Source organism: Hydra vulgaris, chromosome 12 (assembly GCF_038396675.1).
Source record: "Hydra vulgaris chromosome 12, alternate assembly HydraT2T_AEP".
NCBI lineage: Eukaryota > Metazoa > Cnidaria > Hydrozoa > Anthoathecata > Hydridae > Hydra > Hydra vulgaris.
This window is the reverse complement of record NC_088931.1, coordinates 23,103,540-23,120,397: the sequence shown is the minus strand read 5'-3', so window position 1 is coordinate 23,120,397 and position 16,858 is coordinate 23,103,540. Positions and strand designations below refer to the sequence as shown.

The 16,858-nt window shown below is 27.3% G+C and overlaps 1 protein-coding gene across 3 annotated transcripts in view; it reads right to left on the bottom strand.

Moving 5' to 3' along the window:
* Positions 1 to 820: 820 nt before the first annotated feature.
* The window catches only part of LOC100208622 (THO complex subunit 2), a 92,027-nt gene continuing 75,989 nt past the window's right edge, over positions 821 to 16,858 (bottom strand). Inside the window, exons 36-46 of one of the 3 annotated variants that reach the window (XR_010642289.1) lie at positions 15,473 to 15,503; positions 15,081 to 15,108; positions 14,766 to 14,864; positions 11,171 to 11,236; positions 10,789 to 10,895; positions 8,033 to 8,085; positions 5,252 to 7,520; positions 5,111 to 5,162; positions 1,338 to 1,378; positions 1,112 to 1,174; positions 821 to 1,022 (exon numbers count right to left, since the gene is read on the bottom strand). Coding sequence is in view for 2 of the 3 variants with exons in the window: in XM_065812583.1 (XP_065668655.1) it covers positions 927 to 1,022; positions 1,112 to 1,174; positions 1,338 to 1,378; positions 5,111 to 5,162; positions 7,482 to 7,520; positions 8,033 to 8,085; positions 10,789 to 10,895; positions 11,171 to 11,236; positions 14,766 to 14,864; positions 15,081 to 15,108; positions 15,473 to 15,503 (675 nt within the window). In the remaining variant the exon portion in view is untranslated. The remainder of the gene's footprint in view (positions 1,023 to 1,111; positions 1,175 to 1,337; positions 1,379 to 5,110; positions 5,163 to 5,251; positions 7,521 to 8,032; positions 8,086 to 10,788; positions 10,896 to 11,170; positions 11,237 to 14,765; positions 14,865 to 15,080; positions 15,109 to 15,472; positions 15,504 to 16,858) is intronic. The other 2 variants (XM_065812583.1, XM_065812584.1) reach the window with 2 other exon arrangements.

The window sequence follows — 16,858 nt, the reverse complement described above, 5'->3', positions numbered from 1 at the left end:
AACTTTTTTTAATATATAGAATGTTGGTTTTAGATGCAATTATAATAGGTCTACCACTAGATGCTTTTTTCCAACGATCCGTAAGTCCTAATAGACCTGATATAATTGTAAACAGTTGATTTTGCGTCCCCAATACCTATAAAATGGTCGGCAATTTCTTTTTTTTTCTATCTGGATTATTTTGCCAAAACTTGAACAAATTGTATTTAATGTTTTCGTAATTTTCTTTTTTTTTTATATATAATTTAAGCACGGCTTTGAAATAAAACTATTGCGAACCTCCATGTACATTGTTTTTGCAGAGATAACTTAACATTAACCCCAGTAAAAATCTTATTCATAAACCCGTAAGCAGTATTTAGTTACAGAGCAAAAAACCCGTTAATTTCAAAAATAGAAAAGCTAGATTAGAACTCGAAAGATCGTCATTTTTAATTGGTCATGATAACACAACCTTTAGTCTTTAGAATTTAAGTAATAAATCATTCTAGTTTTGAAAAATCACAAAATACATTACTGAAACGCAAACGTTTTCATTTTGTCTATCATTTGGACAGCTGTACAGTCATGCTACTTGCAAACTGATGTTTTATTAAAACTATGAATTTTACGCGGGGTCTAGTAGGCGTACCTAAAACTTTCCTCATGCATATATATTGAAACTTGTCTGAGCGAACCTGCATAAATGCAAATTAGGATGAGTGTGCCAAACAATTTTAAACGACTTTTGCGAAAATATAATTGATAGAGCCTACTCAGTCTGTTGGATTCCTTGTAACAGACTAAACAAAACAAAAAAGTAAAAAAGAGAAATCATAAATAAAATATTTAGTTGTTTTAGAATTCTTCATTCTCTACCAACTTATATTAAATATAAAAATGATCTTTTATTGAAATTCAAAAATTAAAAACAGTTTATAAAAATTTCATTTTTCACGATCTCGAGATTTTTTGTGGTCTTTGTGTTGTGTAGATCTTTGATCAGATTTTGTGTTTCTTTTTGAATCTAGCGGTCTAGGTTCCTGAATAAAAAAATTTGGTTTACCTTAACAAGTTTCATGCCAATTTTAAAATATAATTTATTATATATATATATAATAAAAAGAATTACTTTGCGAAGCTGCTTTGAATCGTCTTTTTCGTAATCTTTTTTAGATTTTTCACGTTTCAAACCCTGCACAAAGCATTGTAATGGTAAATGAGTAAAGAGCACATACGTTAATTTGTTGAGGGTGGCTGTTGGTTATAGAAATCGTTTCAACTTACCCATACCCTCCTCCTACACATACACGCACACACATTAGAATAATATTTTTAAAAAAGAGAAAAATAATAACCTCAGTTTTTTTTATTCTTTGATCACTCGATTCGGATACAGCTGAAACATAAAATTATAATACACTATACTATAATACATATATACATACAATAATAATAATAACAGCAACAACAATGATAATAATGATAGTTATAACTTTATAGCGATATTTTTGCAGTTATATTTTGAAAAATCGGAAAATATTTTTTGTTTTTACCCTCACTGTTTGATTCTAAGGGTTTTAGGTTGAATTTCAAAAGACATGAGGTTTTTCTTCAGATTCTATTAATATGTATATTAGGGTGTTTCATATTTTATCAATTTTTGAAATTAAACTCGCGAATCGATTTATAAATTGACCATTTATATGAAAATAAGTTTGAACAAAAAAAAGTATGTTTGTACAATTTTTAGGGTCCCCGCCAGCTCGATTTTGGGCAAAAATGTTGGGTGTTTTAAACGCCTGGCGGGGACCTTAAAATTTATCCTATAAAATTTTTTATTCTTTTAAATAATATATGTTGGATTGGATATTAATTACATAAAAGGAGCATGTTGAAAAAATTAAGATTCGCGAGTTTAATTTCAAAAATTGATAAAATATGAAACACCCTAATGTATATGTACGAGCTGGAATGTGTTGAAAATAAAATCGAAAGCGTTCCTTCTTAGTCCAAAATTGATATTTTCCAAAATCCAGAAAATAGTGCTTAAAAAACAATATCATTTGTATTATTTTAACTCTCATTAAAAAAATCATAGAAACACTCATGACCATCCATTATCTTTGTCTTTAAAATGTGGTTAATTTAATATATAATATTACCCTTATTTAGAATTTAATTAGTTTCAATTCTCATAGAGCTGTAGGTAAAAGCAACTTTTTTAAGCTTCAATGGATGGTTTTTGTTAGTCTCTGTGACAGCATAGCGCTTCAATGTTTTTATTAAATTTCTATGTACAGCCTCGGATGTTTGCTCTGAAAAAAGTCCAAGAGCTTTCTGATTCTTATTGAGAAAATCTACAAGGTGGTATTTAACGATATGGAACTTCTAACCAATTGACAATGTTTTGTCGAACACATCTTTACAATAGTATTCTAAATATTCAGCAGATTCAATAAACTGCAAGATATCTTTACTGCATGAAGGTTTTAGCCAAAACAACTTTTTGTAACTGAAAAATTTTAAGTATATGATTAGAATGATCCGCCACCATTATAACCATGCTACATTACAGTAGTTTTGTCCAAAAGAGATTTCAGGCCCTCATTAACTAGAAGAATGTCAACAATTTTTATCACAACATGCTCATACATGTGAAGTTCGGGAGGAGGGATGGTATCAAGAATAAATTTTCTAGGATCTTCCTCAAGCAAACATGGGTTAATAACATTATTGAATAATTGCATGACTCTATAATAAATTATTTTATTATTCTGAGATTTAATGTTTTAATAGCTACTAGTCAAATTAATAAAAAATTTGAACTGATTTAGATTAATTTAGTAAGCATTCCAAGATTATGGTTATTCTCTTTGGCATTACATGCCAAAGCCAGAATTATCACCTTGTTCACTCATGAGTCTTTCTCGTTTTTACTTTGCTCCTCTAACTTCGTTTCATCGAAAATATTATAATCTGAAAATTAATCACAATTGAATAATAATTTTAATTTTATTTCTTTTATTTGCGTAATATAAAGTAGGTTAAGTTACTAAACCTTCAGTGAACCTGTCAATTCCAACTCTAATAACGGCTTTCATAGGATCTAATCCACGTAGAGAGATTTCTTGAACAAGTCTGGTGAGATCTTCAATGTATGCAACATCTTTCAACACTGGGTTTTCAAGTTCATCTTCCTTTCCATTTAAAAAACTGTAGAACTTATCTAGAGCATGAGACCGCTTCATAACCGTAGCAATTGAATTTATTTCAACACCTAATTGTGAAATACCATACTGTAAACAATGCAAGATATATTAAATATTATAGATTTTTTGAAAGAAAAAAAAAATTGTTGTACTGCCGTTTAAATTATGTTAGAAAATATTTAGACGACCAATATCTTTTCGTAAATCTCTAAGAATATCACGAACAACATTTTCAGGCAGATCATGATTTTTCTTGATATCAAATTGAGGCTTTACTGATAACAGAAAGTTATCAGTAGAGACTACTTAATTTATTTGGAGCTTTGGTTTTAGTACTACAGGTAGGAGTGATCTTCCTAAAATTAGAATAAAATATTGCAGAAAGTCATTATAAATAAATAAGAAAATAAATAAAAATCTACTAGTGGATAATTGTAACGAATTTTGATCCTTAACTAGAACCTTTAAAACAGTTGAGGTTATTTGCTCTGACATCTTTTCATCCTTGAAAAGAATAAGATTCTTAACATTTTGAACACCTGATGCTCTCATGCATGGGTGCCTAATGCCCCTTCCAACTAGTTGAAAACAATCTGCGCAGAATGAGTTTAATCTTTTAATGCAGAAATTTTCATTTGACTCAATGATATAATCTCTTAAGTTAAAAATCTTATGGCAGCGTTTGTCTGATACCATACAACAAATTGGACATAAGCATTGATTCTCAGTTGGAGCAACCCTTCCTACCTTTATAAGTAACTTTCTTCCACTTTTCCAAACCTCTTCTATCATTTTTACAGGCTTTCCTTGCTGTGAACAAGATTGTTTGTATTATTAGTGAAATATTTAAAAAAAAAATTTAATGACCTTTTTGGCATAGAGAGCATTTTTTGCAAAGGCAACAAAGTCTAGTGGGAAATGCATTTATATCAAAACTGAATTCTCATGTACATAGTCTCAAACTAGTGTCACCTATGATGGCATACTGCGAAGAGAGTAGTTGTCTGTTTTGTTAGAGCAACAAAAACAAACTGAATCTCTGAACTAATTATGATTTTTTTCCCTTGAAAGATGAGCCATTTGATATGTAATATTTATCTACTTTTATTGTTATTTAAAACAAATGTTTATTAATTAAAAATGAAAAAGTAGTTATAACTTTTACAAAATAAAATAAAATAAAAAAAGTTGCAAAATTTTTTACAATATTTCTAAACAAGTCATCAACCGCTTTAAGATTTTTATTAGTGAAACTATTAAAGGTATTATTATATATTAAGTTAACCACATTTTGAAGACAAAAAAAAAAAGGAATGTCATGTGGCTTTCTATGATTTTTGTTATGAAAGTAAGCTTAAAATAATAAAAATAATATTGTTTTTTAAACACTAATTTCTGGATTTCAGAAAATATCAATTTTAGACTAAAAAGGAATGCTTTCAATTTTATTTTTAACACATCCAGCTCGTACATAAACATATTAATAGAACCTGAAGAAAAACCTCATGTCTTTTGAAATTCAAACTAAAACTCCTAGAACCACGCAGTGCCCTCGACAAACATCCCAACAATGAGGGAGGAGGCGCTTCTTTACAAATAAAACAGAAGCTAATTAAAATATAACTTATGCTAAATATTAATAAAAAATCCAATATTTTATATTAAATAAACAGCTTTGGAAAGACATTTTTGTCTTTCCAAACCGTTGTTAGAGCAAATGAAGAAGTAGAATGTTTATATGCAAAAATTACAATTAATTGCGAATCAGGATCAACTTTTCAGATTTCAGGATGGAAAAATTTTGATAAAAATCTACGGAACTCAAAAAATATCTGGAAAAAGATGATCCCTGTGTTAAAGCATTTAACAAGTAACTTGGCTCATATTTTATTTAAGTAGTTTTATAAAGAATAACTTACAAGTTTCATCCTTTCTTTTCTTAGAGTCGGATAAATCTGGTTCAGAAGATTGCTTAAAAGAAAAAAATGCATAAATCGCTCACAAAAATTTAAATATTTATATTTTTATGATCATCGACCAATGATATTAAGTAATAATACCTTCATTTAAAGTGTTTTTAATTTACTAAACTTTTCTGATTTTCAGTTCTCATCTGTGATAATAACACAGAGCTTTATTAAAGGAAAGAATAAACACCAAATACATTAGCAATATAGACTTCAGTAGAAGAAAATTCTATTAGATAAATTAAGTTTGAAGAAAGTTACTTCTGCAGTCCATTTATTGCACATTTTTTTGCCATAGAAATCTTTAAAAACGAGCTTGATAATTTTATTAAAAAAATAATCATTATGTACCATTTTCGTATCCAAGTCAATTCAATAACTTGAAAGGTTTTATTTTCTGATATCTTGGAGCCGATAATTTAAATGTCTTGTTTATTGGTTTTTAGTATCTGTAAGTAGAAAATTTTTCTTTTTTTTGGGTAAAGTCAGAACGTTATAGTTTGAATGAGAAACAAAATCAATCTTTGTTTGGAAAACAGACTGACTAAGTCTATTTGAGCTTCCTCAAGGTCATTATAATACGCAGTTAATTAACTTGCACTGACCAGTTAAAAATGTGATCCATTTTACAGTCCATCTTTCGAGCTTGTATTCATAAAAAAAAATTGGTTTTTAATACGCAATATTAATTGAAGTAGAAATATTCGCGGGATGATAAAAAAAACTCACTGCAACATGCGATTTGAATATTGTACCCTTTTTGTCAGGACTCTTTCAAATCTGTGAACAGATTAAAGTTTGTGGGCTGAAAGCTTCTTGTGAATCTCCAAAACAAATTAAATATTAAAAAAATTGAAATACCAAAACAAAACAAAACGACAAAAAAAAAACAAAAAAACAGGGACACAAAAATTTTTGTTTTCGTGATTTTTATATATAAAAATATAGGTTTAAACAAAGACAACTGTTCCGGTTAACCAAGGCAGGTAAAATGTGATACAAATCACTCCCACAATATGAATATAGTTTTATTTAAAAAAAAAGAATCATGAATAACTGATTAACAAACGGTAATAAGCAGTTTCCAATTTTACCAATAGTACTATAGCCATAATTGTTATATACGCTATGTTGCACCTGTTGCTTAGTTCTAACTAGTAGGATTGCATGCAGTAGTATCGTTGGTTAGATGCAGTAGTAATATTGGTAACATTATGATAAAAAATACTTAATTTTACTGATTTTGATGAAATTAAAATGCTTTAAAAGAAAAGGAAATTCAACGTTTATTAGGATCAGCACTCATAGATTATTATTTATTTAAGAAGTAATCTTTGTTGCTTTTAATTGATTTTTCTTTTTAGATTTTGTCTCTTTTTTATTGAACTTTATCTTTAGTTTTAGTGACTCCAATTCAAAAATCTGAATAAAGATAACCACCACGTACAAACTGGAAAAATATGATTTCTTAAATCTTTTTTTTTCAAATACACATAATCATATAACCTTTAACTTTAAATATACTTTGATTGCTGATAAAATTTCTTCATAAATTAAAGAATGTCTATAAAAGTAAATCGGTAGTCAGCTGTGGGTTGTGAAAACGTATTTCAAATTCGTGTTTTGACTACACTTGCGATAACAGTTGCATAGTAATCCGTTAGAATAATAGTTAAAAAGCACCTCATTTGAATTAGAAGTTATGCAGAACTTGGATTGGATTAATAGTTGCACTTTGTTAGGGCTAATGGTTGAACAGCAAATCAGTGGACTAGAAATTAGGTGTTTAATTAACTGAAACAAGTTATACCAAAATAACACATGAGGACGAGAACAAAATATCACAAAACTAAGTATTAAACAAATTATAAACAGTTGTCATGAAAATCCTTCAGCATAAATGCTTTGTGTTGTTTGGTTGTAATATATTCATAACGAATACTCAACTTTAAGTGGAGAATTTTATTCATTTTTAAGAAAAAAATCTTTTAATACTTTATTCGTAGCATTGTTGTCAATTTCCATTTTGACAGGTTAACTTATAACATAATGAAATAAACATCTAAAACTTAACAAACTAGTATGACAACAGATCAAGGAGTTTTTGTATTGCTCTTTTATAATGCATATTTAAAAGTCTTGTAATGCTTATTTATGCTGCATAAACATCACCAATTGATTACTTACATAGAGGTTATTATGTAAGTCATGTAAATTTAATAGCAAATCTTGGAATATCATCAAGTACATCAAATAATATTTATGCTCCATAATTAATAATTTTTATTTTAATAAAAAAAGAAATTTTTTAAATAAGACTTACTCTTTTGTTGTCATTCCTCTTCTCATTTGATTTGTCTCTCTAAAAGTAGAAACTTATCTACATGCTTCATATAAATTTCTTTTTACTAAGCATAGTAGACTAGAATTTTATTCATATATACATTATATATGCAAATGCTGCAATAACACGAAGGTATATCTGCGATAATATTATTGAAATGAAAATGAAAAAAAAGAAAAAAAGGAAATATTACAGATAACAGAGTATTAATGAGATACATAAGATAAAAATGAGTCATTAATATAATAATATAGATACTCATGAAGTCTTAATGTGATATTAATAAAACATGAGGAAATAACAATAAAAGTAGTAAGATACTATAATATTAAAGAAACAATAGTGAGATAACAGAACATCAATAAGATAATATTAATACTAAAGAAACAATAGTAGTGAGATAACAGAACATACATAAGATAATATTAATACTAAAGAAACAATAGCAGTGAGATAACAGAACATCAATAAGATAATATTAATACAATAACAGATACCAAAGAAAATATAAAAGAAACTTGTAAAAAAACCTTTAGTGAAGCATTATGAGAATCATCTGAAATACGTTTTCTCTTCTTTAGGTCTAAATTAAAACCACAACATGTGTATCTTTATTTGTTTATTAAAAAACAATTTTATAAAAAATATCATAAAAAATATAATGCGAACTAAATAAATTTAAAAAGTTTAAGGGTTGTTTGCAGAGCATAGCTCCAAAAAATAAAACAAATACTGAAATATAAATTTAAATGTATAACTAATTGCAACATTGTAATATAAATGATAAAAACCAGGCTACTTTGTTAAAAAAAATTTAATGCTTCGGAGTCTTTTAAAAAATTAATTAGCTTAAAATAATGACGTATTTTATAAACAATTTTTGACGTATTTTATTAACAATTTTGTTCAACTTCATTTTCTGTTTTGTATAAAAAATAAAAAGTTCAAAAAATTAAGTTTATGTACACTACCAAACTTATTACTAATTTTAAAACAACCACAATGAATATAAAATAAATGCACACAAATATGGGTCAGGCAAAATGACTGATAGATGTCATTTTTTACCGGACAATGTTCATTGGCTATTTTGAGCCCTGTATATATACAGTATTGGACAAAACATTTGCAACCAACATCGAACAATGCTAAAAAATGTTCCTAATTTTACAAGTCTTAAAAACGAAACGAACTATACTACCACAGCAAACAGTTTAGGAGTCTGGAGTCATAGCATGCCATGACATGAGCAATCAGCTGACAGGTGACAGCACACAGAAATATCCAGAAACATTCAGAAGCATCCAGACGCATCCAGAAGCTTCCAGAAGCATCGAAAAGAAGCATCTAGAATCTTTCAGAACAGGTTCGCACAGGTTAATTTTACTATATAAGAGACATGTAAATCAACATGTAATTCAGTCAGTATATGGAAGTCAATCAGTCAGTATTATCAAGACAGTTAATCGAAGTGAGTTTTATCAAAGTGTTTTATCGAAGAACATCAATACAAGAAGTGAAATACAACAAGTGTTTCATTACATCAATACAGTCCACATCCAACCAAGACGTTGTGTTCCACAGAGCATTATTTTATCATCACAAGGTAAATGTAACACGGTAAGCTTTGAGAAGCGTATTTATTTTTATTATTTTTATGACTTCAAGTGCAAAAATGGCTCCCGACAGTCTTGGATTGGAACTAAGAAAGAAAATTATTGGCCATTACGTAAGTGGAATGTCACAAAAAAGTATTTGTGATAAATATCGCGTGAAAAAATGGACCGTATCAAGACAATGTTTCATATATCTTTCTACGGGGAAGTTGGCAGCAGATAACAAAGGTGGAAGATCGCGTTCCACCACTTCTAGAGAGGATTCTATGATTGTCAGATCCGTCAAGAAGGATCCCTGGATATCATCAACCGAGATACAATAGCAATTAGAGCATCCTGTATCGGACCGAACAATCAGACGACGTGCTGTTGAAGCCGGATTGTTTTCTTGACGCTCTGCAAAGAAACCGCTGATTTCACTAAAAAACCAGAAGAAAAGACTGCTGTTTGCTACATCTCATATTGACTGGAATGTGCAGAAATGGCAAACTGTCCTGTTCAGTGATGAATCGAAGTTCAACATCATTGGGAGCGATGGCATTTGCCGTGTACGTCGACCAGCCGGAAAACGCCTCGATTTACGTTACTGCCATAAGACCGTCAAGCATGGTGGAGGCAATGTAATGGTCTGGGGGTGTTTTTCTGCTAACGGTCTAGGTCCAATACATCGAAACGATGGAATAATGGACCGTTTCATGTATAAAAATATCCTGAAAGATGTTATGTTACCTCATGCTGAATGGAATATGTCAATAAAATGGGTTTTTCAGCAAAACAACAATCTGAAACACACTGCAAAAGTAGTCAAGCAGTAGTTTCAAGACAACTACCTATCGGTGATGGATTGGCCGCCTCAATCTCCGAATCTCAACCCTATCGAGAACCTGTGGGCGATCGTCAACTGCAGAATTAATCGTGAAGGTGTTCGTAATAAGGATCAACTGTTTGAACAAATCCAAAAGGCCTGGTCAACGATTCCACAAAGTTTAATTGATCACCTGATTGAATCTATGCCTCGAAGATGCAGGGCTGTGATCGACAACAAAGGTTCGCCACAAAATATTGATAGCGAAATACAGCTTGATCAACATTTTGTCGAGTTGCACTTAATTTGTCCAGAAGGAAATCAACTTTTTTTTAGCACTTTTGATTAATTTATTAATTTTTGTGTACAAATAATGAACTCTGTGATGAATAAAACTTGAAGAACTTTGTCTCGTAATAGTTACATGGTTATTTCTCTAAATTGAAAAAATGCAGCACTTTTATATAAAGAAACTAAATTAGCATTATTTGGTTGCACTCGTTTTGTCCGATACTGTATATATATATATATATAAATATATATATAAATATATATATATATATATATATATATATATATATATATATATAAATATATATATAAATATATATATATATATATAATATATATATATATATATAAATATATATATAAATATATATATATATATTTAATATTAAAAATATTTGTTATAAATCTTAAAAAGCAGTTGTTTTTTTTCTATGCATTATGTATTAAACAGTCATAAAGATATCTATGACATAAACATAATTTCTTAAAACAAAACAAAAAAAGAAGGGATTAATTTAATTTTTTAATTTAAGCAAAACCCTTAAAATATAAATTATAAATTATAAAAAATTACCATCACTAGTTGGAGAATCAGTTCTTGATCTTTTTTCTTTTGACCAATCATCTTTTTCTTTTATTCTGTCAGATTCTTTAGAACGCTCACCATTTTCTTTACTATTACTATAAATTAAAAAATTAAATCAAACAAACAAATTTAAAATTAAAAATGTGTTAAAAACATTTACCTGGAAACAGATTAAGAAAATAATACAGAAACAAGAAAAAAAAACTAAAAATATTAGATCACAAAATACCAAAACTTGATTATAAAAGGAAACAACAACAAAAATCAAATTATCAATTAATAAGACAAAAAGCTGGCTATTGCTTTTTTTCTCATTAAATTTATTTGATCAAGTAAATAACATAAAAAATTATAGACTTGAGCTTGATACCTGACTTCGACTACTTTTTCTGTACTGCTTGAGTTATTATGGGGTGAGTGGCTAGATGCTTTTTTTCTAATTAAAATTTACAAAACAATAAAGAATGCAATAAAACAAATACTATAGACACTATATTTTTTAAAAATTTGGAATTGAGAAAAATACAGTGCAAAAAAGTAAGCTCAAACTAAAATGTATTTATAATATTTTGTACCAGCTCACTGTGCCTTAGAAACCTCAAAAAGCGGCCAAAAATACATTTAATAAAAAGAAATTTTTCAGCTTGAGATTTTATAATTTTTTCCCCAAAAACATTATGGATATCATCATTTTGATTTGAAAAACATTTTGTAATTTAATGCTTTTTCAGCAACAAATATTCTTTTTAAATCAGAAGCAAGTTTTGCAGACAGTTCAATGTGTTTTCAACAAAAAATTTTTAGACCAATCAAAAGCCTTAATATAAATAAAAAATTACTTAGTTGTGTTATTTCATCTCTTAAAATATAGAAATTAAAATTAATAGTTTTTAAACTAATTTTTCAATGGATTTAAAAAAATTTATAATTTCAAAAAGTAGCTTTAATAAAAAAGGTTCCACCAGGTACCAACTTAACTTTTGCATCAACACTACACTAATAGTGAAAAATGATTAAGTAAAAGTTTAGCTGCACCTGTTTGCACCTTATTGAGTTATGTTTAAAAGTGGGTCATGGATCTTAAGGTACTAAATGGTTAAACTTTTATTTATTTTAAATCAATATCAAATACATTCTAATCTACATTTTGTTTTGTGTTTGTAGGAGAGTTTTTAAATTTACTAGTTAATCAAAATTATTTGTTTTCATATAAAAATATTAGATTCTTTATATTAAATAAGTTAATATTATATTATCATTATTAAATAAAAATCTCGAGCTAGAATTATAAAGTAACAGAGGTAAACAAAATTGTTTCTTGTCTATAAACTTGTATATGCAGGATGTAAAATCTGTTATGTATGTAATCCATTATTATGCATGTGGTAGAGTATGTAATCTATAATTGTGTATGTGGTGTAGTGGTAGAGTGCTCGCATCATAAGCAAGAAGTTCCGAGTTTGATCCCCACTACATCCCTGGTAGTACTGCACTTAACTTGATTCTCTACGCAGGGGGCCTTGTTCGCCAGGGTTCATGTTTTGTAGTCATAGAGTCATAGCGTAGTGGCCTTTATGGCCTTGGGAAGGTGAATTGAAACAAAAACAAAAAAAAATCAAGAACAATACCAATTAGGTAAAAATAATAAACTTAAAGATCTAAGTTTACCATTTATATGAATTTTTTTTTTGTATAATGGTTTATTCTTTTCTTGTTAATTGTACTTTGATTAATTTCTTTTTAAAAAAAGATTTATTATCAAAGCAAGATAAGTAACTTTATACTTAAAAATCATTTTGCTTCTATTATTATTGTGAGAGTGGAGATTTGAATATTTAACAAGACATAAAAAACCACTTAACTCAAAAACAATTTTAGAATTAGTAAATTCTTAAAGTCAATTTTAATGAAAAATGAACTGATTTTTCTTCTACACAACTGATACATTAAAATAATGTATTACAGGATTGGCCAGGAAGGCGTGCAATTTCAAGTCTTTATATGACCACACAAATAATATTTTGTTTTGATGATTTAGTCACGGTTTTTAACAAGTGCGCTGAAAAAATTGGTTTTAAATTACGGTGAAATTAAATAACTTCGATATGTTATCTTTACTAACATTTTTATATTTGCTTTTAAATAAAGTAACCAATTATTTTAATAAACCATTAATTTATCTACTTAATCATTAATTATCATTGAAAGTTGTATAAATTTTAAATCATATTATTTTAACATTAATTATATAAGATTTTTTTATAAGTAAAAAACAAAAAAAAGTAATGAAAAATTTTTTTTAATTTAATAAGCAATTTTGAACAGCGATGGTCTCTTTAATAAACTTTATATAAGAATCGTTAAAGTTAATTCACTCAAAAAGTAGAAAGATTTTGTTGAGAAGAAAAAAAAAGTCTAACTTTTTGAAAGCCTTTAGAATTAAATAACTTTACTTATGTTTTTATATTATTGAAATGTGTTTAAATAAAGTAACAAATCACTGTTTATGATTTTTTATAAAAATATTAATGAATAATAATAATAATAATATATATATATATATATTATTTATATTTATATAAGTATGTATTTTTTATTATAAATGTCTTTAAATTAAAAAAAAATATATCAACTTTTTAAATAAACGTTTATATTATATTTTCTTTTGTTTACGTTACTGCAAACAATTGTTAAGAACCTTTTTTAACTTTTAAATGCATTTATTAAACAATTTTAAGTGCATTTATTAAACCATAGTTAGATTTAAGTTGTTACTTAATTTAAAAAAGGTTTCACATAATATTATAGAAACATTAGTAAAGATTAACAATTTAAAGTTATTTATTACAAATGTAATTTAAGATAATCTTATTGTCAAGTTTATTATTTATTTTAGTTAAGTATTAATTTAATTTTTTTGTTTTAGTTAAGTTATTTTTTGTTATTTTTTTATGAAGATTTATTTGCTTTTTTTACGATAAGTTTTTAAAAAGTTTCTTTACAGTTAAGATTATCTTTTCAGTGTGTTTAAGCCGTGGTCAAGTTTTTAAAATCAAATAGTATTTGTGTGGTCATATTATGACGTGAAATTCCTGGTCAAGCCTGGTATTATGTCATTTCATACATAATATAATATTATACTGCATGCAAGCTTTCCTAGTAGACAAGTGCAGCTTTTCATCTCGTATGCCCACACACAAATGTGATTTGATGTGTTCCACTAAAGTAACTGGTTAGAGTCGGGTTGTGAATGATAAATGTTTTTTGAAATACTAAATTTAATAACAACCACCCTAAAGAAACAAAAATAAAAACAGTTCGCAAATTATTTAAATTATTAATTTTTTTTCTATTTAAATTTATTTTAATTTCCTATTTTGTTAGTTTTGCTTTCTTTGTTTTTTGAAACTTAGTTTTTTCCGCAAAGTATTGAAATGCTTAATATAATAAAACTTGCAAACAGACATGGCCAAGTTGTCTGAAATAAAAAACTTATGCAAGGACATAGGATGAAAAAGGACACAAGGCTGAAAAACCGTATGTGTCTCCTGGAAAGGCTTAAGCATGTGCAATTTACCATGTACTAAGTTGATACAATCTAGTTGGCACATTCGGTATAAAATAGCATTAATACCTATCTAAACCAGCTTTATGCATATTTGATGCTAGTTGTGCTGATTGTCTATATTACACATGAAAAAGTTTAAAATGTAAAACAGAAGATTAAATAGACATTTTTTATGATTAAAATATACGAGGAATAGTACACATAGGACGTTGTTTTGAATTTAGTGGAAAAAATAAAAAAAGAAACAACTGACTAAATAATGTTTAAAAATTTCACAGTTTTTTAATGTTGAATATTTTATTTTTATTACTAACCAAATTATAGCTAACAATACCATCGTCATTTAATTTTTAATTTAACGATTATTTAGAAAATAAAATTTTTTTTTTTAAAAAACCTTTCATAACTGTTTTCCTCAATAACAATTTTTTCTCTTTCACTTTTACCAGTAGAATCAGAGGCCTCTGTTCGAGAGCTCGTTCTCTTTTCTGTAACACTAGATTAAAAGTTAATTTTATTGCTAAACACAATATCAAACCATTTGTCAGTTTTTATATTATTATATATTAAATATTTACCCTGTTTCACAAAAACTTTTAATTTTATCAAACTTTTACAAAACTTTTTTAAAAACAAATTATAAAAGCTAAAAAAAGCATGGAAAGGTTTGCATAACCAAAGAGATAAATTGAAAAAAAAATAAGTTAAATACCTGAGTTTTGGTGGTTCTTCTCTTTTTACTAAAAATTATTTTTTATATATTGCAATAATATAAATGTAAATCTTTTATTTTTTTTCAACATAAAAGTTTTAAACTTATAAATACAAATATATTGAAGTGTTTGAATTACGCATGCAAAAATATAAATATTTTAACCAATACAAAAACTCAGCTGATTCTACAAAGAATAACTGTAGTCAACTTTATTTGTTTATATATTTAATATAAGAGATAATAGATTATTTTGACAGATTTAAAAGGAATATTAACAAAATAACAATAATATTTAAGTGCCAAAATCAATTAATAAAATTAAATAAGTGGATAAACTTAAAATTATGTAAAAAAAATAATAACTAATATTGCATATAGAAATTACTCACAACTTTTTGAGGTCCTGTCATCTGACACATCCTAAATTCAATATATCTTTAAATTTTTAACATATATAATATACAATATGTGTGCATATATACATATACACACATATGTAGGCTTGCTTAGTATATTTAAATTTTTCTCTTAATGAATAAACTTTATTTTTGTGTTAAAAAAAAATTAAAACTCGAAATAAAAACTGTTATATTAAGAGCGCCTGCCCTAACCAAAACCCTTAGTCAACACATGTAAACCTATTTTTTTACTTTTCTACGCACAGGCTAGTAGAAGATAATTCTAAATTAAAATACCCCTGCCTTGATTTAATTTTAAAGTAAGACAGGGGTGTTTTATCCTTTTAAAGGATATAAATAGTGTCTCAATAAAAATAATCATCTTGGGCAGATGTTAACTGCATTCAACTGTCTTACAGAAGACATCCGGGGTGAAGACTTTAGGGGTAAGCAAAAAGGTTGTTGACCAGCCTTGCATCTCTTCTTCATCTCTTAGGCTGACATAGATGAAAACCAGTGTTAGTTTTCCTTTCTAGGATGATGAATGCTGGATCTTCTTGTTTTTACACATGGGTTTTTTGCTTGCACCTTCTTGATAGTATCAACTTAAATAGTTGTGAAATCAAGTTTAAATCCTCTGACCATTCTCATAGTGCTTCTATTTAGCACCTTTTTTACTTAACCACTTTTCTCTTTGTTCTTTATCTTTTCTTTTTTCTAAAGACTTGAGTCTTATCATTGTTATTTCTGACCAAAATGACTGAGATTCTCTTTATCCATCAGCCCATTATCTTTATCCATTAGCCAATATTGTTGCTATTGATGATTTTAATGCTCATCACATTAAACTGCTGATGCTAAAGCTCTTTTGGCTTTTTCAACCTCTCACTCTTACTCATAGTCTTTTTTCTTTTCAACTGAGTCAAATGAGTTCAACTGAGTCAAACTGTTTAAAGAGTTGCCACTCATTCACACCTGTCACACAAGTACCACGCCTTAAGAATATATTAAAAAGAGTTTATTTAGTGTTATCTTTTACTTTTCTTGTTTGCCATTAGATATTCAAAATACTTTAGAACTCTATTTAAAAATAAATTAAACAATAAGTTCTTTTTGAAAAAACTTGTATAAGTAAAAGGAAATCTTTAGTTCTTTTCATTCAAACACCTTTACTGCTTTTAACTCTATTTATATATACCTCACAAATTATTACTAACTTTTCCATCTTTCTTCATTAACAATTAATTCTGTTATTTTTATTATAATATTTTATATAATAATTTATTAACAGCACACATATCGAAAATAGTTTATATAACTGAAAGTGTATATCCTTTATAAATATCATTATATAAATAAACAAATCCTTTTTCACAA